This window comes from Podarcis gaigeae (genome assembly GCF_964106915.1).
Source record: "Podarcis gaigeae genome assembly, chromosome: 3".
Classification (NCBI taxonomy): Eukaryota; Metazoa; Chordata; class Lepidosauria; order Squamata; family Lacertidae; genus Podarcis; species Podarcis gaigeae.
The window spans coordinates 97,137,639-97,162,954 of NC_139680.1; the positions used below are offsets into that span (position 1 = coordinate 97,137,639).

Consider the following 25,316-nt stretch of genomic DNA (forward strand, 5'->3'; position numbering starts at 1 on the left):
TTATCTCATTATACATGACAAAGCCATTTTTCACCTTCTCACCCCTTGCTTTTTCCTGTAAGACCTATTGCAGTCGTTAAGAGTCGTCGACAGGCTCATCACAGCTGTCTGCCAATCACCCATTCCCACCACCCTTCTGAGTAATACCCCTTCCCACTATATAGAAGGGTCTGGTGACTTCTGTTTCAGTGTATCTGAAGAAGTGTGCATGCACACGAAAGCTCATACCAAGAACTGACTTAGTTGGTCTTTAAGGTGCTACTGGAAGGATTTTTTTTATTTTTTTTTTTTACTATGGCAGACTAACACGGCTACCTATCTGTAACTGGAACTAATGTTAAAAAAGTACATCTTGGATTTGAATGTTGAATGGGCTTACTTGATTTTATCTCATTGTTATTCTGATAGGCGAGTTATTTTAACGGTTACTGTATAAAAAAGTTTTCTTCATCTTTGTTGTGGAAGTTGTCATCGCGTTCAGTGGTTTAGCTTTTTATTCAGTAGTGCTTTGTTATTTTCCTTTTTATCTTCATCTCTTGACTATTGGATGAATGGTTTACATTATTGTGATCCAGACCTGTTATCTCCTCTTGCTTGTTCTCTTCATATTACATTGAGAAAAAGACATAATCTCTTCTAGGCTGCCTCTTAAGCCCTTGGATCACACTGCAGTACAGGGCAAATATTACTTAACAGTGTTACATTGCAAATCTGAAAATAGCCCTGAATAATGACGGTCAGTAACCAAACTAGATGTGACAGTGGCAGAACCTTTTGTTTAAACCAGCTCTGAACCCTGCGCTTGCTACTTACATCTCTATAGTGATGAGGTAATCTTTGAGTGATGGATTTAGTTCCCTTTCCTCTAAAAATCTAATCTGGTCTCTGCTTTATATGTGATTGAGGCGGGCTTGGGCTTTGAACCCACCATATATTTGAAGCACCTACCCCTGCGAATTCTGGGAACTATAGTTTATTTCTCTCATTCTCTCAGAACTGTATTTCCCAGCACCTTCAACAAACTGCAGTTCTCATTCCTCTTCCCCCCCGGCCGGGTGGAGGCATGCTTTAAATGTATGGTGTGGCTGCAGTTTTAGACTGAAACGAATTAATCTTCTGCTGTTTGCATCCAATCTGGCCATAGACTAAGAAGTTTTTTTAGCATTCTTCAACAGCTGATCAAAAGTTGGTGCTTACCTTATTCCAGAGTGGAGGTGATTCCATAAACTGGGTACCACAACTGAAAGGGTCATTTCTTGGTTGTTGCAAGATGGGATCTCTGCATGCTTTGACACAAACAGACGGGTCTCAATATACAGGTTGAGAGAAGGTGTTCTCCCAGGTGTCCAGCTTCCAAGTTGTTTACAGCTTTGTAAGTTGGCAAGAGAACCTTAAACTTGTCTCAGCAGCAACTTGGTGCCCACTGCCCAGTTCAGTTCTTTCAGAAGCGGTGGAAAATGCTCACGGCAGGTAGCCCAATCAGCAGTTTATCTGCTTTGGTTTCAGACCAGTGTTAAGGGCAGCCCTACTTAGAGTGAATTCCAGTAGTCTGCATTCCAGTATAGTCTTGGAAGTTACCAGTGTGTGGGTCACTGTGGCCAAAGTACCCAAGTAGACATAACTGGGTCGGGTCAGGATCCCCCCCCCCCATCCACATTCCGGTAATATACATCAGCCTCTTCATCCATAGTCAAATCATGAATGGGTCTTATTATGGACTGACTTGGGATGTAGCAGTGAACCAGACGAATACAAAATTTAAGGTATCTACAGTTTCAGGGGTTTTTTTTGGTCTACTAATTGCAAATCAACCAAAGTTCTGCACCCTGGAAAGCCATATCCTGCAAATTACATATTATGTACATTTTGCTGATTTGGTCTAACCAAATTCATCACACTATTTATCACTGAACAGAAATAGAAACAGCTTATTTAAGATACTGCCACCCACGCTAGGAGAGCTGATCTGCCCCATTTGCAAAGTAGAACATTAGGAGAGAGGAATGTGCCTGCATCAGGATAAGCCAACATGGTGCTCTTCTGATGTTGTTGGACTACAACTCCCATCATCCCTGGTGAGTGGCCATGCTTGCTGGAGCTAATGTGAGTTGGAGTACAACAAGATACAGAGGGTACCACGTGGGCTTCCCCTGACCCATGCAGATGCGGAATGAAGAGAACTGTGTAAAGCAGATAGGAAGTGGCTGAAAATGGAGATTATTTTTTAAAACGTCATTGCCCTCTCTTGCATTCCCAGTTATATGTATTTTGCTGCTTCTTTGAAAGTTCACTGTTTACAGCTATATTCAGTTAAAAGGTGAATGATTTTGGGAGACTAGAAACTGACTTCTGACCTATTTCGTTCAGGATTTTGTCGGGCAACCCAAGTGTTAATGAGCAGCCAGAACTTGGCCCATGCCAAAGGTTGGTATACCAGTAGCAAGATGTGGTTAGAAGCAGTTCAAAGTCAAGGCTAAAGTAAACTTTGTTCTGCAGCTAAGCTTTTAAATAACTAGCTGCTTGTATATCACTGAACTTTTCTATTGTTCAAGCCTTTTTTACATGGAACATCTTTTTTTTTTAAAATGGTAGACATCATAGAACAACTTGGATTGAAGCATTTAAAAATGTTCTGCCATAGATCAGGTATAATAAGGTGTGCCAGACTGTGTTGATCAAGTTACGCCTACTTGGCTTGTACCTTATGTAATTTATGATGTCAGGTGGGGACAGGTAAAGACAGGCTTTGGCCAAAAGGGGTTTGCAGGCACCATTATTCAGCTGTTTGGCAATGCCTGCAAAGCCCTGTGCACTAGACTTTGCAAGCACTGATGATCAGATGATCAATGAGGCTTCCAAAGTGCTGTGGTTTTGCCTTTTTGGTTTGATTTCAACCAAAGCAGCAGACAGTATTTTTTTTCAGAATTTATATACTATGTGTTTATTTTTATTTAAAATTCTTTTCAGAACTGTCTTCATACAGTGTTAAAAACCACAACACGGCAATTATGCCTTGATTACTTTAATTCGCTCTACGCAGGGCTGCCCTTGAAGCTGACCCAGAAACTCCAGCGGGTACAGAATGCCGCGGCGAGACTCCTTACAGGGTCCTTGCCGCGGGATCACATTCATCCAGTGCTTTACCAGCTGCACTGGCTCCCAGTGAAGTACAAGGTCAGGTTTAAGGTGCTGGTTTTGACCTTTAAAGCCCTGTGTGGCTTAGGACCCTCGACCCTACGGGACCGCCTTTCCTGGTATGCCCCGGGGAGAATCTTAAGGTCCATAAATAGGACTTTGGAAGTCCTGAGAATCAATGAGGTTAGATTGGCCTCAACCAGGGCCAGGGCCTTTTCAGCTCTGGCCCCGGCCTGGTGGGACGCCGTACCGCAAGAGATCAGGGCCCTGCAGGATTTGACATCTTTCCACAGGGCCTGCAAGACGGAGCTGTTCCACCTGGCCTTTGGGCTGGACTCAGTCTAACCCCATATATATATACAGAAGAAAACAATGGCATGGCCCTCCTTCCTTATATCAAGGGCACTACAGATAAAATTAGCAAAATCCTCCATAAACACAATATCAAAACAGCCTTTTGCACCAACCAAAAAATAGCCAATATCCTCAGAAACCCCAAGGATAAAATCCAGTTGGAAAACCAAGGGATCTATGAAATACCCTGCAAAGTCTGCCCAGCCACGTACATTGGACAAACAAACAGACGAATAAATGCACGTATCGCAGAACACAAGAATGCCGTCAAAAAAGAAGAAAAAACTTCCTCTCTTTTCCAACACATGAAAGAAACAGGACACGAAATTAATTTTGCAGATTCCAAATTGCTCTTTAACACGGAACATCACCACAAGAGAATAATCATGGAAGCCATCGAGATAGAGAAACACCCTCACAACATGAACAAGCGTGACGACACATCCCGCTTGCCAGACATCTGGAAATTAGCCCTCCCCACAAAAACTGACACCAGATCCAGAGGCACACAGAACGCCAACACCATTCAACCACACCAGACCCAAACCCAGACCCTCTCCACAGATGAATTACTGACACCATCCAGTAGCCAATCCATGGTGGCACCTCCGGATGCTGCACCCCCCTGCAATCCCTACACAGATCTGGCTGACACAAGCCACAAAACCACAGCTCGCCCCTATACACGAAGCCAAGCCAAAGCACAACTAAGTGCAATACAGCCATCTTCTCAGGAAAACTCTTCACAAAGTTCAAGAGGTCAAGACACAAAGACTTTAGCAACTAATCCACACCTAATGACCCACCTAAGTGGTACTCAGGATATCACTCAAGAAATCACTCAAGGTATCTCTCAAGTAATTAAGGAACAAAAGAAGAAAAGGCACACTAGCCTGGGAACTTCCTCTCTGCCCAGAACATTGGAGGCTAGACACCACACCCCCTCTACAGTATTTATAGGAACTCAAACATTGAGATCCCGCTCTGTTCCAGTAACAAGAAGCCGAAAGCACCAGCCTGAAGATGACGAGTGAGACCTCGTCGAAACGTCGCCTAGACACCCCAACTTTTACACGGGAAGACACCCGAGGACACCAAAACCTGCATATATATATATATATATATATATGTGTGTGTGTGTGTGTGTGTGTGTGTGTATTTATTAATGGAACCCCTTATATGGGATTTGTATATAAATTTTCCCTTGGCTCTTTTTGCTGGCCCATGTATGACCAGCATGGATAGTTGGCCCCGGTGAATATTTGACGTTTTCTCCCTTTATGGCTTTGATCTATGGTCTACCACTAAAACGAGGCTGCATTTTAAGCTGCTTTTTAAACTGTATTCTAACTTATATTTTAATCAACTATTGTTGTTTTTTACTGTTTTTACTGTATTTATATTCAGGGTTAGCAGTCCTGAGCCTGGTCTTGGCCGGGGAGGGGAGGGTATGTATGTATGTATGTATGTATGTATAAATAAATAAATAAATAATAATAATAATAATAATAATAATAATAATAATAATAATAATAATTAATAATAATAATAATAATAATAATAATAATAATAATAATAAAAAATCTTGGGATAGAATAGAATTTTGCTTGGTCTGTCTTTATAAGTGAACTGATATAATTTACATCGCCCTCACTAATGCATGAATTTGAACATAATTCTCCTTTAGTTTTCACCTTCTCCAAATTTTGCAATGCAGCTCTCAGATCACATGTAGAGCAAGTCGGGGGAGGCAAAGTCCACTTGAATTAAGGAAATCTTCTCAATTCCTTTGGTTGTGTCATACAAATGTGGACTTCTTGGAGAAGTTGTGAAAGATCTGGTTCGGGTTTTTATTTTGTGTTCTGTATTTTCATTATGTTCTCATTTAGTGTATCTCCATCACAGTGACAAACGTAAACAATGACTTACCATTATTTTGCTCCTCCCCGTTCATGTTAGCTGGGCGCTGGTAGAAAACAAGTCACAATCCCTTTGATGTCCACACCAAGGGATCATAATTATTCTGCTTCCAACGAATCATGATTTCTAGCCAAGGTTTGTTCTAATAAATCACAATCAGTAATCCAAAAATGAAACAAAACCACAATCTCTGGTTCAGATCGGGGTTTTTTTTGGGTTTTTTGTATTTTGTTTTAAATTGAATATGAAGAGAAGATAAACAGGCCAGATAGGTGTATACATAGTAAACCATTAGCTAACTGCTTTGAGGCTTTTTTTACATTCAAGCAGTATATAAATTCTAGTTTAATGTGGAGTGCAAACTGGGTCAGTTTGTATTATGTGCACTGTAATAGGTAGCATGCATTAAGCTGCTCCATTACTCAAACATAAATCCTTTTAAAAGTCAATATATTTTACATACTTCTAATTATATGCTGAATGAGTAATATAACCATTAGCCTTTAAGGTCCCACGAAAGTCTTTGTTGTTCATACAAAGAATTGTAACATTATATTTTACTTTTATGCTTTGGTTTTAAACATGTTGTGACTTTCACTGAGCAATCAGGGTTGTTGGGTAGCTAGGTGTTTTTTATAAAAAAACTGTTCATTGTAGTTGGATATGAACTCCTGTCTCCATAGCATGTTCAAACTACTGGGCTTCTCTTTTTTAAAAAAGGATTATAAACATTTGCTTGCTGCACAGTGTAATTCATTTCTCAGAACAAAGCAGGAGAAATTTAAACCGATGAATAAGAGCACATTTAATTGAAGAAATTATTTGTTGAAACACATGGTTAAGCGAGGTTCCTCTTGGGAGCTTATTTTTCTGTGTGCACAGTGAATCAGACTCAAGAGCAAGGGAGCGTTGTGGAAGCTGGCAGCAAGCTGTGTTCTTATTTCCTCTCTGCAACAGAGAAGAGACTGGAGATGTCATACATTTCAAGGCAGGTAGGAATGAAAGGCATTCCTCAAACCCTCAGCCTACATTTGTAATAAAATAGGAGGACTTTGACTTATGGAGCTTGAAGGTTGGTGGGAGGAAGAAAGTCAAACTAGGCAGAAATAGCACAAAAATTGCCCAAGGCAGAACCATTAACATTTATAACATGATACAGGGAGGGAGGTTTCAGAAATAGTTACTGATAAAGGCTGAAGTTTGCCCTACCTGGAGTAGAGAGTTACAAATGAGTTGAGTGAATAACTGATTTTCGACTGAGAACTTTAGAAATATTAGTTTTCAAATGAGGCAAGGTGGAGTAATTGTTCCAGGGTTGCTGCACATAGGAAGGGGGATTGAATGCCCCCATTGCTATTTACACTACTGATCCTAGAATCATAAAATTGTAGAGTTGGAAAGGACCCTGAGGATCATCTAGTCCAGCCCCCTGCAATGCAGGAATATGCAGCTGTCCCATACGGGGATCGAACCTGCAGCCTTTGCATTAACAGCACCGCACTCTAACCAGCTGAGCTGTAATGAGATGAGAGGGAGCCCGTAGGTACCGTATATGCAGGGGGAATAATTTTAAAAGTTGCTATCCTGCAGCTCCATTTCCCCACTCCAGGGCTGGCCCACCCATGAGGCAACATGAGGCAACCGCCTCAGGTGGCAGCATCCACAGGGGCAGAAGATCTGGTCTCTAAGGAACGTATCACCTGCCAGCGCTGCCACTGCCTTGGCAGCAGTGGAGGCCAGCATCCCTCATGCTGCCTCTACAGGGGCCTCTTGGCAAATAGGAAGCAGTCTCCTCCCAATCCTTATTCCTGATGTAGATCCCTTCTTCCCTGGTGGAAGGAAACACCATTTTGTGCTTTGCCTCAGGTGACAAAATGTTTTGAGCCAGCCTCCCTGCTGCTTTGGGGTTTTTTTTTTGGGGGGGTGAGAACCATAGGAGATCTAATAATGGACCTCCGGTCCTCTCTTCAAGTTTAGCTCTCCACTTTGAGTGCAAGTAATAACCAAGAAATTGCAGGAGGGAGAGGAAGGTAGAAGCAGCATTATTACACCTGGCAAGGAATGAGAGCGGCCTTCCTCACTTTGCCTATGTGTATTTTAAATCATTAATATCTGAATATGTTCTCATTTCGCTTTTTTGGTTCATGGATCTGTTTATATTACAACTCTGTTGTGAAACACCTAAACTCAGAGCTATAGTTGCCTGCCCTCGGGTCCATGGTTACAAATAAACAGAAACTGAAATACTTTGCCACGCAGTAGACATTACTCCCTCCCTCCTCTCTCTCTCTCTGGTGTACTGTAATTTATTACTTGATTGTAGGTGCAGTCTTCAAATGTCCTCAAATGTCCGGCAATAGGAACAATTTGTAATGGAAGTGCTTGTTCTTGTTCAGTAGCCCTTTAAACAGTTTACCTCTGGGTGCTCCTTGGCCATTTCACAGGGGAGCACATCAATGTTCTTGTTTAGTTGCTGCACTCCTGGTGATTGATAGATTGAGGGGTTTGTTTGTTTTTTAAGCCTTTATGCATGGAAAGAAGCACAAAAACCACCTCCCAAACTATGTTTGTTTTCCTTGCTCCAGCGGTCTGAAGGCTAAAGGGTCGCTTGCGAGCATGACATTGTGGAAGGGAGGGTTTGACCACAGAGCCATGGCAAACTTTAAACCCAGCCAGATTAAATATAATTCATTCGTTTCTGTACAGGTCACAAGCACTATTGATTCTGTCCTGTTGCTTAGGGCCTTGTTGCCAGCACTAGGTTTTGATCTGGTGGAGTGGATTCTAGTCCACAAAGCTTAACCCACTTTTATCAGACAGTGGGCCAGGACTCCTCACTGGCCACGGGCCACTTTTAACTGGGCCTCAGTGCCATAGCCTGCGAGCCATGCCATAATCTTTGGGTTGATTCCATAAAAGGAAGAACCTGTTAAGGAAAGCTAAGCTGTGGAATAGTTTGCCACGAGGCAAATGCCGCAGCAAAGAATTTAGCAGTAATCAGATATGGATTAGCTATTGGTAGAAAGTGGTGTAGGTAATTGCCAGCTGATTATGCCAAGCTCTGCCTCCACCTGCCACTGTTTTGTGACTGGCTTCTCCCCTTTATCTCCCATTTTCTATCTGGTGGGCATCAGTAAGCATCCCAAGTGGCTTGAGGATAGACCAAGTGGTTTGAGAACCCCTGGCCTGGCCTGTCATCAATGTCTTGGCTTTTAAGGTGCCACAGTAGTGTCTGTAGCTTTTGCTGCAACACACACAGCAACCTTCTGGTACTTGCTTTTGGTTTGTTTGTTAAATTACTGTTTTTAAGCCCACCTTTCTAGAACTGCTTAAGGCAACCAACAATCAACATTTACGGGAACATCATATCTATAAACGCAGAAAAAGCAGTGCAGCTGAAAAGTAGTCCAAGTTTTCCTACAGAGTAAAACTCAGGAGTGACTTTTTTTAAAAGCCATCAATTCCTCATGCCCCCAAGCTTTCCTAAATAAATGAGCTTTACATAACTGACAGAAAGCCGAAAGGGAAGTATACAATCAGGATTTCTGTTGGAGGTCATTCCACAGCCCCGAGTCACCACTGGGGGCCCTGCTCCAAACACCACATTCCTTTACTTCACTTAATCTGGTCCTTTGATAATGATGACAATAGGCAGATAGAGGTGCTCGCCAAGTTCCCAGGTTATGAAGTGTTCTCAGGTGTTTTGCAATATTGCTTAAACGTGTTTATCTGCCACAGCATTCTGGACCATCTATGCTTTTCAGGCTAGTTTCAAGGCAAATATATGCAGAACTTATTGCAGTACCGTAAACCCACAACTAATGATGTTAAATTCTCAAGAATAATCTTTTGGAGAATATTCTCGATTAATGAGAATATTAGAGAATTTTCATTTAAAATAGGAGAATTTTCATTTTAATGCATTGAAAATGATATAATTACGGTAGTTAATATACATGTTTATTCATGGGTAAACTTGCTAAAGATAGCCTATTACAGCAACCAAAAACTGTAATAGGCTATCTTGAGCTTCTAATAGCTCTAGCACTTAATAACTGTTTTGGTGACTAAAACACAGCTTGATAAACAAAACTATATGCATACATATAAAAAAGAAGCCATTAACATTAAATATATTATCATTATATGATAATACATTTCAGTATGTCATTCTCTGGCAAATGGCACCTTGTACCATTGAATGGCGCTGCAAAAACCAGTTACTGGCACTAAATAAAAATATAGAAACATCAGCTGTTTAAATCAAGGCCACCTCACATGCTGTTACTTTGAGTGTATAAAGCATTAAAGCTACTTTGTGTAAAAAAGATCATACTGTATGGCCAAGGGTATAGAATCACTAAGAATAAGGTCACACCAAAAGAAAAAAAATGCTATTACATATAGTTGAAATACATACGAATTCAAGTGTTCATCAAATTAAATGAATAGCATTTTTAAAAATAAAAATAAAAAATGTTTTCTGTAACTCACATTTCAGAACTGCCAATGGTGAATGACACAATGCCCAGTAATGTAACTGGATCAAAAAAATAATTATCCATTACTTACACTGGCAATATCATAGCTTGACTTATTATTTACTAGATTTTTTAAAATGTGGGTTGTGCAACTGGTTCTTACATTAGAATTTACAGTTTGTGGAAAATATTCTCCAGAGAATTTTCCAGCAGAGAATATTCTCGAGAATATTCTCATTCTTGAGAATTTTCTCACGAGAATTTTCTCACCTCATATCACTACCCATAACCTTTGCAGGGGTTGCATTCTGGGAATAGTGCCTAAAACCAAATTCACGTATGCTCAAAACACATTGGGTTCAGTGGCGGGTAAGATGGTCAAAGTCTTTTTTTCAAGGATGCCCGTCCCCTTTCTGCCCCACCCCCTTATTTAAATTTATTATTTTTTGCCAAGCTCATAATGCGGAATGTGCACAAGTTAAAGGAGCGTAAGTTGTGGGCTTACTGTATTTTGTTTGTTTGTTTACAGTACTTTAATAATAAATTGAGCATTGTGATTACAAAAGAATGGAAAACAATGGTGGGGTCCCACCTTTCCAAGAGTGAGCACAGACTGTGCATTAGATGTAGCTGATAAATTGTGATGCTACTGCTGTCTTGTCCCCAAGAAGTGTGGGAATTATACTATTGAAAGTTTTTCCCCCTCTGCCTGCATTAATAGTTCCTTGGGCGGGGGGACCTTTTATCTGCTGCCCTTTGCTTCTCTGGCATGACTGCAGTGAGCTGCTGGTTTCCATTAACCACATCCAACACGGCATCCAGACTCTTAAACCAAGACTGGGAAACTTATGGCCTTCCAGATGTTGCAAGACTACAACTTCCATCACTTCTGTCCCTTGGCCACACTGGCTGGAGTGATGTGAGTTGGAGGCCAACAACATCTGGAGAATCATTGTTTCCCCACCTCTGCCTTAAACTGTGGTTAACATTAACCACAGTTTGTCTGAACAAATTCGCTTCATAATCCATGGTTTGAAGTTGGCTTGTTTTAAACCAAACATACTTTACATTAACAAGTAGAAACAGAAGTGAAAAGCTTCTGAACTGGTCCACTTTAGAGGAAAAGAGGAGCGCCTACAAGGCCTAGGGTCACTGATTTGTTCTCCTCGTGCAACACCAGGCAATGTCTGATATCCTTTCTGCTATCTAGTCCATTTAAAATCTTCAGGTGTCAGAATACAGATTCCTGTTTTTGAATTGACACTTTTAAAGTGCCTGTGTCAATTTCATGACGATTCCCCCCCCCCTTAAAGATAGTATGCTCTGTAACCAATATTGTCATCCTTACTTAATTACCAATGTATTGATTAGTGAATGTGTTCTTTCTGATGTTTAATTCGGGAACTGCAATTCAGTTTTATCTTACTGCTGCAGGTTTTCGGGTTCTTTATGTTTGTTCTAAGTTTATAGATTAATGTGGTCTGCTAGAATGCCTTTTGAATGAAACTGACTTTCTATTGTGCTGAAGAAAATAATTTTGCTTAACTCACACACACACACACACACACACACACACACACACACAGCAGTTTAACTTTTCTTGTAATGACATTTTAAAAGAATTTTTAACTTTTAAAAATATGTGGTTTTAAATAAGTTTTTCCTTTCCCTTTTTTTTTCAAAATAGTCATAGAATGGGGAGATGATATTAAAACCATCTCAGAAGATGAAGCTGTGATGTTGGTGAACCATCAAGCAACAGGAGACATTTGCACCCTAATGATGTGCCTTCAGGACAAAGGCACGGTATGCTATTTTTGTATTCACCGCTGTTTCATACTGGGTAGGCCATATTGAGAATATGCTCTGAATCATAGCACTGGGGACCACTGCCAAGTCTGGTACCTAGCCCTGAGACTCAAATTCACATCCATTTAATGGATCTAGCTGCCCTCCTTCCCCTGTAGAGTGGCCCAGATCCTCCAGATGGCTGTGCTATAGAAGCAGGGCATACAGACACCAGAGTTGTTTGCAGGGCAGGAATCATTTAGCAATCCAAGTGGCCCAGGAAAGCAGATCAAACTAAGTGACTGAGGAAAGGCACAAAGTAAGAGATGCTTCTCTGTGTCCGCTTCTGGAGAGGAAAGGAGTTGAAATTGCACAATGAATGTTACCCAGGAATGGAAAGCAAAGCAGGGGGCATTCAAGGATAGCAAACATCCTTTTAATTTTTCCTTCATGTACTGTAGACAATGCTTGCTGAATAAAAATGCACTACACTGCATTAGTCTTTCATGATAAAATGCTCATAAACCTTGACTGCTATGTTCAGGTGATAAAATGGGAATTCTGCATTTCCCATTATCATCAGTTCTGAAAATGGGATATGGCCTGCAGACAATATTTGTTTAGAAATATTTATGGTCTTTACTCCAAGATGGTTGAAATGGGAAGCATTTGATTTAGTGTTTTATTTCTAGTTAGTGCAAGGCTATAAAAGTGAATACATGCCATCCATCCATCTGTTTGTTTTTTCAATCAAATGAATGTGGTTTGAAATAAATTGTTCTGAACATCAGTCCAAAAATGAAATTGCTTCCAGTAGTTTGTGTGCGTGCATGTAATTGTGAGAAAACCAGAATTCTTAATTAGTCTGTTCAAATGGTAAACTTAGCAGGTTTATAATTCCTGTTTGCATAATGAACCCTGACTTGGAGCCAGTGAAATTTATTACAAGCTAAACTCTCTTTTCTGTGCCTCTGTCATCTGCGTGGAACTCCATCTTTTAGCAAGCTCAGATGTTGCCTATTGTAACCCTTTAGTTACCGAAGGAGATGAAAATATCTCATGTTGTACATGTTCAGAGAAATTTTCCTTTTACCACTTTGGTTCTTTTGACAAAGTGTAGCAAAGCAGTTTAAAAGTTTGGATCAGAAGCTATACAACCATCAATCACTTTGGAGAATCAGACATGTTGATTTGCACCATTTCTTTCTTGCTCGTGGTTGGGCATTCTTTTGTCCTCCAGCTAGTTACTACTGATCCCCACCCCCACCCAGTATCAAATATAAAGTTTCTTTTTCCTTTTTTGTAAGTAAAGTACGACTTGACTCAGGTTCTGGGTGGCACTGTGAAAGGAGATGAGAAAGGCAATGCATTCTCTGTGTGTTCAGCCTTTTGCAGTACGTGCATAAATTCCTGCCTGTTGTCCTCCCCAACACCATCTCCACACAAAATTGTAGCATGTGGAATTCAGTTCAGTCTGCATCAAATGCTAGCTAGGAAGCAAACCTGGTAGCCTAATGACCCCAGGACAGTGGAACTCAATACTTTCACGGGGTTAGATGAGATGAACCTCATGGTCCCTTCCAACCCTACAGTTCTATGGTCTATGTGGCTTGTAGAGTTAATCACCATGGGAGGGAACCATTATCCATTCTTGATAAAGCTGTATTTTGGAGCATTTATCCATCACTGTGTCCCTCAAGAGAAGTCGTCTAGAAGGAACTACTTTTCAAACAGCAGTTTTTGCACTTTCAGCTGCTGTTACAAGATGCTCCCAGTACAAACTTTGAAGATGGCATTGGTGGAGCCGTACATCTCACCATAGATATTTGCAATAGCTAATGAGTACAAGACTACATGTCTTATTACTACTCATTGGTTCACAGTTGCAGATATGGGCAGTCTGATGAGACAACAGGTGGTTCCAAACATACATCGATTTGGCTGTGTACATGCTGCAGTCAGTGTTGCATGCAAACTGACAGCAGTCATTCAGTTGAGTCTTGATTCCCCAGCCTGGATTTCAAAGCAGACAGTGCAACAAACAATATGAAGACACAGTATGATGGTAGGATCCAACATATCTCACTGTTAAAACATAGTTTTGGAGGGCACACCACACATAAAACTGCAAGGAGTATTAGTGATTAATTCAAGCAAACTGTATCTTCACAAACAAGACTGAAAGATTGAGACCACCACAACAACTTACCACTGTTCTGCCTAGTGTTGGGTGGCCCTGCAAGTTGGAACAGCAAGCTGCAGTAGTATTGTACCTCTGCAAACAACCCAAATCAATGGTGGGTTGTTGTGTTTTTACAACTTTCACTTCATTCCAAGGCAACAGGAATAATAAAGGACCTTTCTCACAAGCAGCCTTCTGACCAATAGGCATATCAAGGCAGTTCAGGGGGAGATTATCTGGTGGACTGCTGGTTACCTTACCCCAAGATTCGTTAACTATTTAGGGAGGAAGGTCCTGTTTAAAATAGGTTAGGTAGGATGAATGAGTATCTGGTGGGAGAAACTGTGATGGCTTGTCTTGAAACGCACTAGGTGTTTGTAAGGTACAGCATATGGTATCTGATGCACTGAATCAAAGGTTATGGAACAAATCTCAGCAACATCCAGAGACACTGAGACTGATCCCTCGTTCGTCTTCCAGAAGTCCCAGGTGGATTGTCTGGGACTCGTAAATGAAAATGATTCTTCACCTTATACCAGACATGAAGCTGCAGCAGCGACAAGGCAGGAACTTGCGAGGGGGAGGGTGTGCCAGAATTTAACAAAGCCCCAAGGACCTATATGCTTTATCGGGAACACAAGTGGCATTTGCAGCGCTCAGCACACACTGTTTCTTTGGGCTCCCTTGCTAGCCCTCCCACCAGTATCCACTCTGAGAGTCTGTTCTGCACAGCTGGAAGGATTGTAACAGGCAGCATAAATAATCTGCCAGCAGAGAATGTTCATATTTGAACCAGTCACAGATACCAAAGATGCAGCCAGTGGACCCTTAAAAACTCAGTTGGCGCTTCCCAGCACATGTATCATACAGCAACAGCAGAAGTAGTAGACGTGGAGCAGGAAGATGAGAAGAAGAAAGGGCCAAACCTTTATCAAAGAGCCATTTTTGAAGAAGTCCTCATTGAAGTCAATAATGAACTATTTTTCAAAACAAGCATGAAAACCCACAGTTAACCATCATGTTAGTTTAATGCACAATAAAGTAAAGCTGGTTATCTACAGAAACAGTGTTTATTATTTTTGATAATTGCTGAAACATGATTATGTTTATATTTCCTGACTTTAAATTATTTTAAGTACAAAAAGGCAGGAAAGGAAGTATAACAAAAACCAAACTAACTTCTAATAATGAAGCAAAAATTGGTTATTTCTGTCTTAAAGTTGCTTAATTAGGCACTCTTTTCAAGTTTTTTTTTTAATAAATAATACATTGGATGAGAATACAAACTTTCCATCCATCCCATTGTCATTGTTACTATTTTAAATAATAAAAATAAGTGAAGGAGTCTAGCAACTCTGTAGTAAACTGTCCCACCCCCCAAAAAAAGAAATAAATACACTTACCTTCTGGAATTGGGAACAACAACTGGCAGAAGCAGTTCTCCACATTGATGACAGCAGCATACTGAGTCTTGCAACAAATAGGAATGGCCATTGTCACTACTGCTGCTTGTTTGGCTTGTTCCATAGCTGCTGTCTCTGCCTGTGGTGCCATGTTGATCTACTCTTTATTGTAAACGAAGCCCACATGAGAAGGATACCTTGTGATTCGTGGGTTTGGAAAAAGAATGCCAAATTCACACTTTGGTTTCCAAGATCTGCTTTGGTGACATGCACACGCAAAAATTCAGAGATGCTTCAGAAGATTATAACACAGGAAAGAGTTTGCCTGAGTTTATAACCCTGGACTGGCAACCTGGCTGCCTGATTCTGAATTATAATGGGTCAATTCGCCCATCTGTAGTTATTAATATAACTAATATGATATACTGGTATGGCAAAGTTTAAACAACCTATTCCTTGATTAAATACTAGCCATTCGCTCAATGCCAATAAAGTATATAGGGTTAGGACCTTTTGTTTCTCTGGCCCACTGGTCTTTGGCTGTTAGTTTGGGGCCCCCTTGTGCTTTGCAACTTGACATAAAGTGGGTCACAGCAGCAACACTAACACCTTACAGATATATATACCTTACAGATATATAGTGTCCCATTAAGTGTATATTTAAATGAAAGATGTGTCCTTCGTATGAAAAGGTTCCAGAATATAGTTCTTGCCCAATATTGTCTGCTCTGATTGCCAGCATTCCAGATTAATTTGAGACTGAATGGTTGGATGTTTGTTGGGTAACTGGATTAAGGGGGAACCTGAATTTTCTATCCAGAAGGTTTACAGTCTGAGAACTATGTAAACACTACAAATTTCCTAGATAGAAACTGCCTACATAAAAAGTATCTTCATATAGGAAGAAGTGTGAAAAGTTCCTTGAATGCATCTGTTTTCACTGCATATTTTTATGTTGAGAAGCTGGTGTTCCCTACACTTCCCTACACTTAACATGTGCAGACAAATAGGCGAATGTGATTAACACATACAACTTACATGGTCTTCATGGCTTTTCTTCTCTTGACCATGCTTTCTGTGTAGGAAATTTGTAATGTTCAAAGTATGGGGGACAGAATGTATACATAACACTGTTTAAGGAAATGTAATGGTAGGAAAAATTATATTATTTTCTGCCAGTGTCTTCATATTTCAAAACTCCCTTACCTCATTGTACACCTGCACAGGTCTTTTAAAATCAAATAGTGTAGATATTCTCCTTCCGAAACAGAACAATATAAAGATGACAATAGATAATTCATTGAATAGGTGCTGTTCTTGTATAGCTTATCATGAGAAGCCCATCTTAGATTTTTCCTTTATATTCTCTTGCTCTCCCTTGCAAGAAAGCAAGCCCATCTGTTCAATCAAACCAATTCGAGGAATGTATTCAGTTGAAAGTAAGGACTATTTAAACTAATTTTTTTAAAGTGCATATGAAAGTCATTGTAAAAGCTTGTTAATACAGATTAATTGGAAGTGACTGATTTTTTTTTTCAAGAATCAAATGATTTACCCAAGATGTTTAACAAATAGATATCAAATTTGTATTTTTCCCCTCTGTAAAATGAAAACTGTGAAGATGCTGGATTGAGTGGGAGTAGAATTCTGGGAGATTATGTTTTTGCAAATAAGACTTTGTTGAAAGGTAATAGTCTTTTAGTGGTTACATCTGTACAGAGTTATTCTTGATGGCATTTATATTCAGACTTCTTAGTAAGGAAAATGGTTTTCTGCTAGCTAATATGTTCTGAAGGGTTACCATGTTTTGCTTTTGTACATTGGCTTGTTTATTTGTTGTGTTACTTTGGAGTGCACTGACAGGTTCTTGTCTGAACTTCCCCAGGTTGTTCGTAAGATGATGTGGCTGATGGATTATATTTTTAAATATACAAACTTTGGAATTGTATCTCTAATTCATGGAGACTTCTTTATAAGACAGGTAATGGATTTTTTGTTTGTTTGTTTGTTTTGTTTTTATAAACTGTATCAGTAGCATCATCTGCTTTCAAAGTGGTCACCCATTTCATCGACTATGCTAGGTAGTCATAGTGTATAAAAACATTTCCACAGTGTACCTTGGCACAAAACCAACTGTTTATCCCCAAATTAATGTTTCAAAGATAATATATTATTTAGGAGTACTTTTATCCTACTTGTTCCCCAAAATTCTTCAGGTAGCTAAAAGAGAACTGGGGAGGAGAGAAGAGAGAATGCAGGAAACATATGGCAATACCTAAATATATAGTAGTTGAAATGGAATGTAAAGAAATGTCTTCAGGGCAATTGAGCCTGCCTCTTCATTACTGGAAACTAGTCAATACTTTCTGTAGAGCAGATGTGGGAAACCTGTGACCCTCCACATAGTGGACTCAATTCCCACCCACCCCAGTCAGCATGGCTAGTGATCAGGGATAATGTGGGTTGGGGTCCAATGACATGTAGAGGGTCACAGGTTTCCTATCTATGCTATAGAGTATCTGGGGCTATTTAGGCATGGTGTCAGCAGGCATAAGCCTAGCGTTTCCTCCTCAGGTACAATATTGCCTAATTGCACCTAATTTGGTGGGGGTATTACTGATAGGACCTTTTGACTCACATAAGCTACAGGTCAGTAAAATTCAGCTGCTTGATCTAGCCATTTGACAAGAATTGGTGGATCTGGGAGTGTTGTATAGCTGGTGAAGAGGGAAGTATGAAGTAAAAGGTTGTGTTGCTTGTAGGATACATGTCTGTAAGAAATGGCTAGCATTGACCCCATCATCATCCTCTGAGATGTGATATGAATAAACAAACTTCCATCAATGAAGTCCTGATGAGAGATGAATGGATGCAAAAACTTAGGGATTACGCAGAAATTGTGAAACTTATCAGAAGAATAAGAAATCAAGATGACTTTTTTTAAAAAAGAAGAATGGAAATGGTTTATTGAACATCTAACTAACAAATTATAAACAGATAAAAGACATTGGCGGGATTATTGTAATAACCTGCAATTTATATATTCTTTTAAAATAGATGAATAAAAGAATAAGTTAATTTAAAATATGCAGGAAATGATAAAATAAATTTAAGGAAGAGGAGGAAGGAAGTCGAGATTTGAAATGTTAGAACTAATGTTAAACTATTGAAATGTATATAAATGAAAACTATAAATATATATTTTTTAAAAAACTTCATCAATGCTATATCATGTTTCTCTATATGTTCGGATTTCAATGAAGAAATAACCCTGCAGTTGTGAGTTGGGCAGCCTGAGGGCTCTAGACCAGGCTTCTCCAACCTGGTGTCTTCTGGATGTCCAAAATATCTGGAAGGTATCTCGTTGGGGAAGGCTGTCACAGACTATGTGGAGGGGATCACATTATCTTTCTGATCGTATGTGACATGAGTATTTACATGGAAATAGGGGTGGATAGGAATTCTCTCCCAACTCTAAATTCAGCCAAGTGAGATAATTTGTTTTGGGATTATTATTTCTTTTAAGTAAACAATATCATTATGAAAATAAACTTTATTAGAAAGTTGTACTTAAGTGTCCCTATTTATCATTTGCATTTTAGGGGAAAGCTTATCGTGACCAGCAGCTTTTGCTTCTCCAAGAACATCTAGAAAAACATTATAGGAGCCGCGATCGGAAGTGGATTGTATTGTTTCCAGAAGGTGGTTTTCTTAGAAAAAGAAGAGAGACCAGTCAGGCATTTGCCAAGAAAAACAATTTGCCATTTCTTACACACGTTACACTGCCAAGACTGGGGGCCACACAAGTTATATTGAAAAACCTGATAGCTCAGCAAGAAAATGGAACTCTGGCAGGTGGCGATGCTCCAGAAGCAGGTATGGGTCATTTTAACTTTTTATAGAACCAGTTGCCAGCTGATTGGGATCTCAGAATCAAAATGAGTGTCAGGTTTTATGTTTTACATAAAAATATTTTTTAATGTAACTTTTTTAAAAAATAGAATTGGATTTTTGGACCATCCAAACATATATAGCACTTCCAAGCAATAGCAAATTCAAGTCATCCCAGAATTAACAAATGCTTATTTTTTCCTTTTTAAAAAAATGCCTTAAAATACCTGGTGCTCCTTGGATTACCTAACCACATACATTTAACTGTTCTGGGATCATAAGAGTACTGTATACACCTGTTAGTGTAGGAGGGAAAGTTGTGAGTGTGTTAGGAGACTGAAGTGCAAATTACTACTTCTATATTGTTGACTTTCCCCCTGTTGTGCGTCTATTATAAGTCTGATTGCCGGAAGGAGAATATATAGCTCTCACCTGCAGCGTTTCAGAATTCAAAGTTCTTTGCTGTAGGCTGCATTTAAAACACTTCTACTGCAGTCCTTTTCTCCTACCTTACAGGAGTGATCTCCACCATGGAGCCTGTGGGCTAGAAAATGGAAAGCACCGGCTTTTATCTCATGGAAACAACTTCTTTAAAAACAAGTTTCCGTTACTCTCCTAAAAAGAGAAATTTCTTTTCCATTGGCTATCGGTTTAATAACACTGTCTGGGCATCTTTGTATGAACAAATTAATTCTGGGCCAGGGGCGAAGAAGATACATGAGCTGAAGGAAAGTTATTTTCTCCCACCCAATTGCAAAGCAACACCCCCCCCCCCAGCCCACTTGCAGCCAGGCTTCTCTGGATGCAACACATCCGTTAATTAGCTTTGTGTCTTCAGTTATTGTTGCTGTTTCTCCCCCCAGCTGCTTTACTGTGTTAAAAACAAAGGAAGTATTTTGGATGTGTTTCTTTGCCACCTCTATTCCATCACTCATAACCTAGTGTATCTAAAGGACTGCCACCTTATCTTAGATGGATTCTTCATGAACTGGGCCCTTTTGGTTGTGCTGATGCTGTAGTAGAATGTTCTTCCCTAGAGAGGCCTGCGTAATGTCAGCAGCTGATGAAAACCTGGCTCTTTAAAGAAGTATTTGGGGGAAACTGAACTGATCATCTGTTGTGTTTGCTGATTCCATTATTATGATATTTTATCATGCTGTTTGATATTGCCTAGATTATTTGTACCTTTGTGCTGCTACTTACAGTGGTGCCCCGCAAGACGAAAAACCCGCTAGACGAAAGGGTTTTCCGTTTTTGGAGGCGCTTCACTAAACGAATTTCTCTATGGGGTTGCTTCGCAAGACGAAAAAATCTTGCGAGTTCCCGCATTTCCCCCCCCCCGCTTTTTTCCGCCCTTTCCCTAAGCGCTAAGCCGCTTATCAGCTGTTCCGCTGATAAGCCGCTTCTCAGCTGATCGCTAAAAGCCGCTAGACCGCTAATAGCGCTAATCCGCTAAGCTGTCAATGGGCTTGCTTCGCAAGACGAAAAAACCGCTAGACGAAGAGAATCGCGGAACGGATTAATTTCGTCTTGCGAGGCACCACTGTATTTTGAATTTCCAGAAGAAAACGGGGGTAGAAAATTAATGTACATATGATATATTTCGCTCTTGCTATGCTTGTACATTATTTGAGTTACAACTATCCACCTACTGGCAACGTCCAACTTTCCTTTTTCCACCAATTGAGCATATAATGATTGTGTTTTGGCAATTCCTGTACAGTGCATTATAGTAATGTTGCCTGGATGTTACTTGTGCGTGGCCTTGTCATCGGAAAAAGAATTTCCACATTATTTTTCTACATTACTTGTTTCAGAGTGAAGGTGTGTTGAATTTGTAGCATTGTTTTTACGGGGCTTTAGAGGTATGCTTTCTAAAATTCAGCTGTGTTCAAAATTAATATGAGAAACTGGGGGAGCTTTCTCTGTATTTTGCTTTGCAAAACAGTCTCTGACGTTTTGGAGATATAGCAGAATTAAACAAGCAATTTATGTTCACCATGTAAGTGAAATTACTTATTTAAGATCTGAGACTCAGCTGAATTTAGGTATCTGTAGGAATGTGAGTTTACAAGGGAAAAGGCATATTCATTCATTTGCATGCAGTTCTTTGTTACCTGGCCAGCTTCTGGCACACCAAATGCGATTTCTTCTCTCTTGAGACCTTGACATTGACAGTTGGTCTTGCTCAGTATTTGATGAAGCATATTGTAGTTGCTTGGCAGTTTCATTGGTCTTGCCAGCAGTGTCCTGTCTACAGTCCTTCCTTTCGTTGTTTTATATAACTCTACAGGATATCCTAAATCTTTTCAAGAATGTGGTGCATACATAGCAAATTCTTTGGTACTCCTCAGGGTGAGAGTTTTCTGTTTTTCACCTGGACAGCATTTTACAAGGTTATAGTGTCTGATTATATGTAAGTTTGGTTTTCACACGCCACTGCTTCAAGGTTTATCTTGTTTTTTAATGACAATGTGGACTAACAGAAACTTTATCAGAATACTGGACTTTGGCAGTATAAGCAGTTTCCAGTTGTTGTCCATTTTTTAAAGAGATGCCTTTGTGTGTCACGATTCATTTGGGCTCTTTAAAATGATTACATTGCAGAGTCAATTTTCAGGAGCACGTTTCTGCTAAAGATTGTGATTACTGATGGTTGTAAACCTGCTATTGGAGTATTGTGTTTATGCATTATTCCTGATGTGTTAGAAAGTCTCATTAGTAACACCCTCATTGGATCAAAATGGGCTTGCAGGTACCTTAACATTGAACCTGAGCAATTAAGTGTTCAGTGACAGAGGTATAATGGAATGAAATAGTTGAAGTTCGCAAAAAAATGTAGCATTGCACTACTTGCTGATACTGAAGAAAGTTTTTATTAATGTAGATAATGAATAAATCTCATTTACATAGATCGGCATGTGTTATTTATTGAATTATGACCTCATATGATAGAACTCTTGTGTCATTTTAAAGAAGTGTTTTCTTTTGTGTGCAATAGCTGACCCAGTTTAAATTTGTGAGTTTGTTATATACTGCACACAGATGGATGCATAGATGCCTCCTCACCCTCAAACATGCTGCTTTCTGCCTAATTCTAGTTTTGGCCAGGCTTAATTGATTTAAAATTAATTGTTTACCTGTATGAACCCAGCCCTAGTTGTTCTGTACCTTTTGTTTATGTTGTAATCCTGCAAAGAGCACCAGCCCAATATTTCTATGTTACCGTATTTTTCGCCCTATAGGACGCACCTAGGTTTTTTTTGGGGGGGGAATAAAGAAAAAAAATTATTTTACCCCCAGGCACGGGGCTGGCGCGGGGGAAGCCTGAGCTTCCCCTGACCCCGGCCCCCAGAACAGCCTGCTATCTGCAAGCCTAGGGAGCCGCGCCGGTCTCCCCAGGCTTGCGGACAGCTGTGCAAAGCCCGGGCGCGCTCTTCAGCGTGCCCGAGGCTTCGGAAGGCAGGCAGCTCTGCGCAACCCTCCGGAGCCCGGCTTGGCTTGGCACCGGGCTCCGGAGGGTTGCGCAGAGCTGCGCGGACCCCGGGAGGGCAGGCAGCACTGCGCGGCCCTCCGGAGCCCGGCTTGGCTTGGCGCTGGGCTCCGGAGGGTCGCGCGGAGCCCGGGAGCGCAGGCAGCTCTCCGTGACCCTCCGGAAGCTGGCGCGGCTTGGTGCCGGGCTCCGGGGCGTATTCGCCCCATAGGTGGCACCCACATTTCCCCTTCATTTTTGGAGGGGAAAAAGTGCGTCCTATAGGGCGAAAAATACGGTAATAAGGGCTGGACCTAGCCTATGAAGAGGAACCAGGAGTGAGAAGTAGAGATTGTATAACAGATGAACAGTACAGGAGGTGAAGGAGTAGGAAATAAGATAAGTTTATGAGTGAGAAGTGGGCACAGTGTTTGAGAAATCTAAATTAATAGGGAAACATTCAAGTCACTGCTACAATGTGCTACTGCCACCTGTAGAACAAATGAATGCAGTCTAAAACACCTGTATTACCTATTTTGGTCTATAGGCAGCAGCAATATGCCTTAACAATGCCTTCCTGAATCGTATCAGATGGGGCTAAGATGTACCCGGCTATTTGTTTGTTAATACTTTAGAGCTTTCGTTTGAAATGCAGTGTTAAATATTGCTGGCTTTTAATGATAAAAATTGGGTAATGATAGACAAATAGTGGATAATCTGCTGGCGTATTTATATTCATCAAATTGATGTTTACCCATTGAATGCAGGTAGAATACCTTTTGTAATCTCACAACTGAAGGGGTGTCTTGTTTGGTTTATGTGGGAAGATAAATATGCTCTTCGCTTTAGATTTGGAGTTTGCTTTTTCTGGTCTGTCAGCATGCATAACCAATGAATCCTATCCTGGCTCTAGATATCAAGTACAGCCCACACTGCGTGCTTTTAAGCATTTAGGTCCCACAAAATGAGAAACAGAGTTGAGTGAGACCCCATCTTTTTATTTCAACCAACTATTATTATTTTAAAATCTTTTCATCAGGTTGGATATTCAAAGGGGGAAATGATCTTGCAACATACTGGATCAGAGCACGAATCCACCTTATAGTCCAGCATTAGACTAGACATTCACTTCCACGAAACCCACAAGCAGGGCATGATGCCAGCAGTTCTGTCACTTTGTCAATTCAGTGTTTATCCCACAATATTTTGGCAGATTTTTAATATCAAGACACAGGAATTTATTTAAATCAAATGCTTCCATTTAGATATCTAAGTCTGAGCTATACTATTTAGTGTCAGATGGGCTTCCCTGAGACAAGCAATATAGCTATTATTGCTGTATTTAATAAATACTACCCTTTTTCTGCTCTCCGTTCCAAAGCTATGACACCCAATTATATTGGTGGCACAAAGATGCCTTACTTTTCTGCTTGTTAAACTTCTAAATGGAGAATGTGTATGTGTGTTATATATTTGTTTGTTACTTGGCTGGGATTTGTGTAGTCCAAAATGTTATCCTCGAACGGGTAGTATTTCTAAAAGACGTTTCTTCCTTTTCTGTTTCTTTGATTGCTCTGAGTGTTGTGAGAATTTGCCTTGGCACTGGATGAAAGCATCCCTACTGAAGAGCACATTCAGAACTGCTAGGCCAAGCTATTGCACTTGGCAGCCCCTGGCTGCAAGGAACCCAGAGGGAAGGAAGGTCCTGTAGAGAGTGAGAGATAAATACATGCCGCAGCCTGCAGGGTTTCCATTCAAATCCCTGCAGGCTAATTTACTTGCTTCCAGAGGAAGCAAAGACTAAGAGTATTCTCGAGTGGAGCAACACTGTTAAAAAAAAAAATCTTTTTAGGTATAGTCTCTGAAGTATTTACAAATTGGTATTTCTTCTGGTAGCACAACTGGGATTTCTTCTGAAGCATTAGTCTCTGATCTGCTCTTTACTCTGACACTTTTGTGGTAAAGGCTGGAGGCCAAGGAGGTGAGCTTGCTCTTTTGTCTCCTTCAGCTCTGATGCCATAGCACAGGTTTGTCTTGGGCTCAGAGGCCTGAGGTCTAAGGTCACAATAAGGGGGTCTGTTGGCTTGCTTTTGCTTTTGTTTTATTCTGTATTTTGTGTTCTCATTTTGTTTGTTTATATTGTGAACCTCCCTGTGATCTTCGGACAAAGTGTGGTATAGAAATGTTAATAATAATAATAATAATAATAATAATAATAATAATAATACAGTGAGTTATGGTCTGAAGTGGAAGGATTGGGGTGGTGGTGGTGATGAGCAGCCTTGGCCCTCCTTTTGCCCCAAATTAATTTTTAAAGCACTTCTTTGCTGGAATGAGGAGGAATAATTGGTGAACCACATCTTTCCATTCAGCTCTCCAAATTTTGGGCCTTAGCTGGCCAAGAGTAGTACTTATGCCCAAGCCTTGTCCAAGGTTTTTTGGACCCTCCCAGGTGTTTTGGGAGGAGGCAGGCAGGGGTTCATTGTGACCCACTTCTGTTTGGGACCTATGGTAGGCTTGCCACATGTCCGTTTTCCTCGAGACGTGTCCTCTTTTTTTAGGGTAAAGATTTCAGGCAGGTTTTAATTATTATTATTTATTTATTTTTGCAAAATGTCCAGGTTTTTTATGGCAGCATCATGGCAACAGCAGTAGCGAGGTGGAAGCCTGTCTGCCCTATACGCCATCAC

The 25,316-nt window shown here is 40.4% G+C and overlaps 1 protein-coding gene and 1 long non-coding RNA gene across 4 annotated transcripts in view; one reads left to right on the forward strand and one right to left on the reverse strand.

Moving 5' to 3' along the window:
* The window catches only part of LPGAT1 (lysophosphatidylglycerol acyltransferase 1), a 58,712-nt gene that overhangs the window by 16,778 nt on the left and 16,618 nt on the right, over window positions 1-25,316 (forward strand). For all 3 annotated transcript variants that reach the window (XM_083733752.1, XM_083733754.1, XM_083733753.1), the window contains 3 exons: window positions 11,578-11,696; window positions 17,149-17,244; window positions 18,866-19,139. In XM_083733752.1, coding sequence (XP_083589878.1) covers window positions 11,578-11,696; window positions 17,149-17,244; window positions 18,866-19,139 — 489 coding nt within the window. The remainder of the gene's footprint in view (window positions 1-11,577; window positions 11,697-17,148; window positions 17,245-18,865; window positions 19,140-25,316) is intronic.
* On the reverse strand, window positions 19,164-24,733 carry LOC310842219. Its single transcript, XR_014563010.1, has 3 exons — window positions 22,924-24,733; window positions 20,699-22,371; window positions 19,164-20,352 (listed from the first exon to the last, which is right to left on the reverse strand). It is a non-coding gene; the product is annotated as an uncharacterized lncRNA (long non-coding RNA).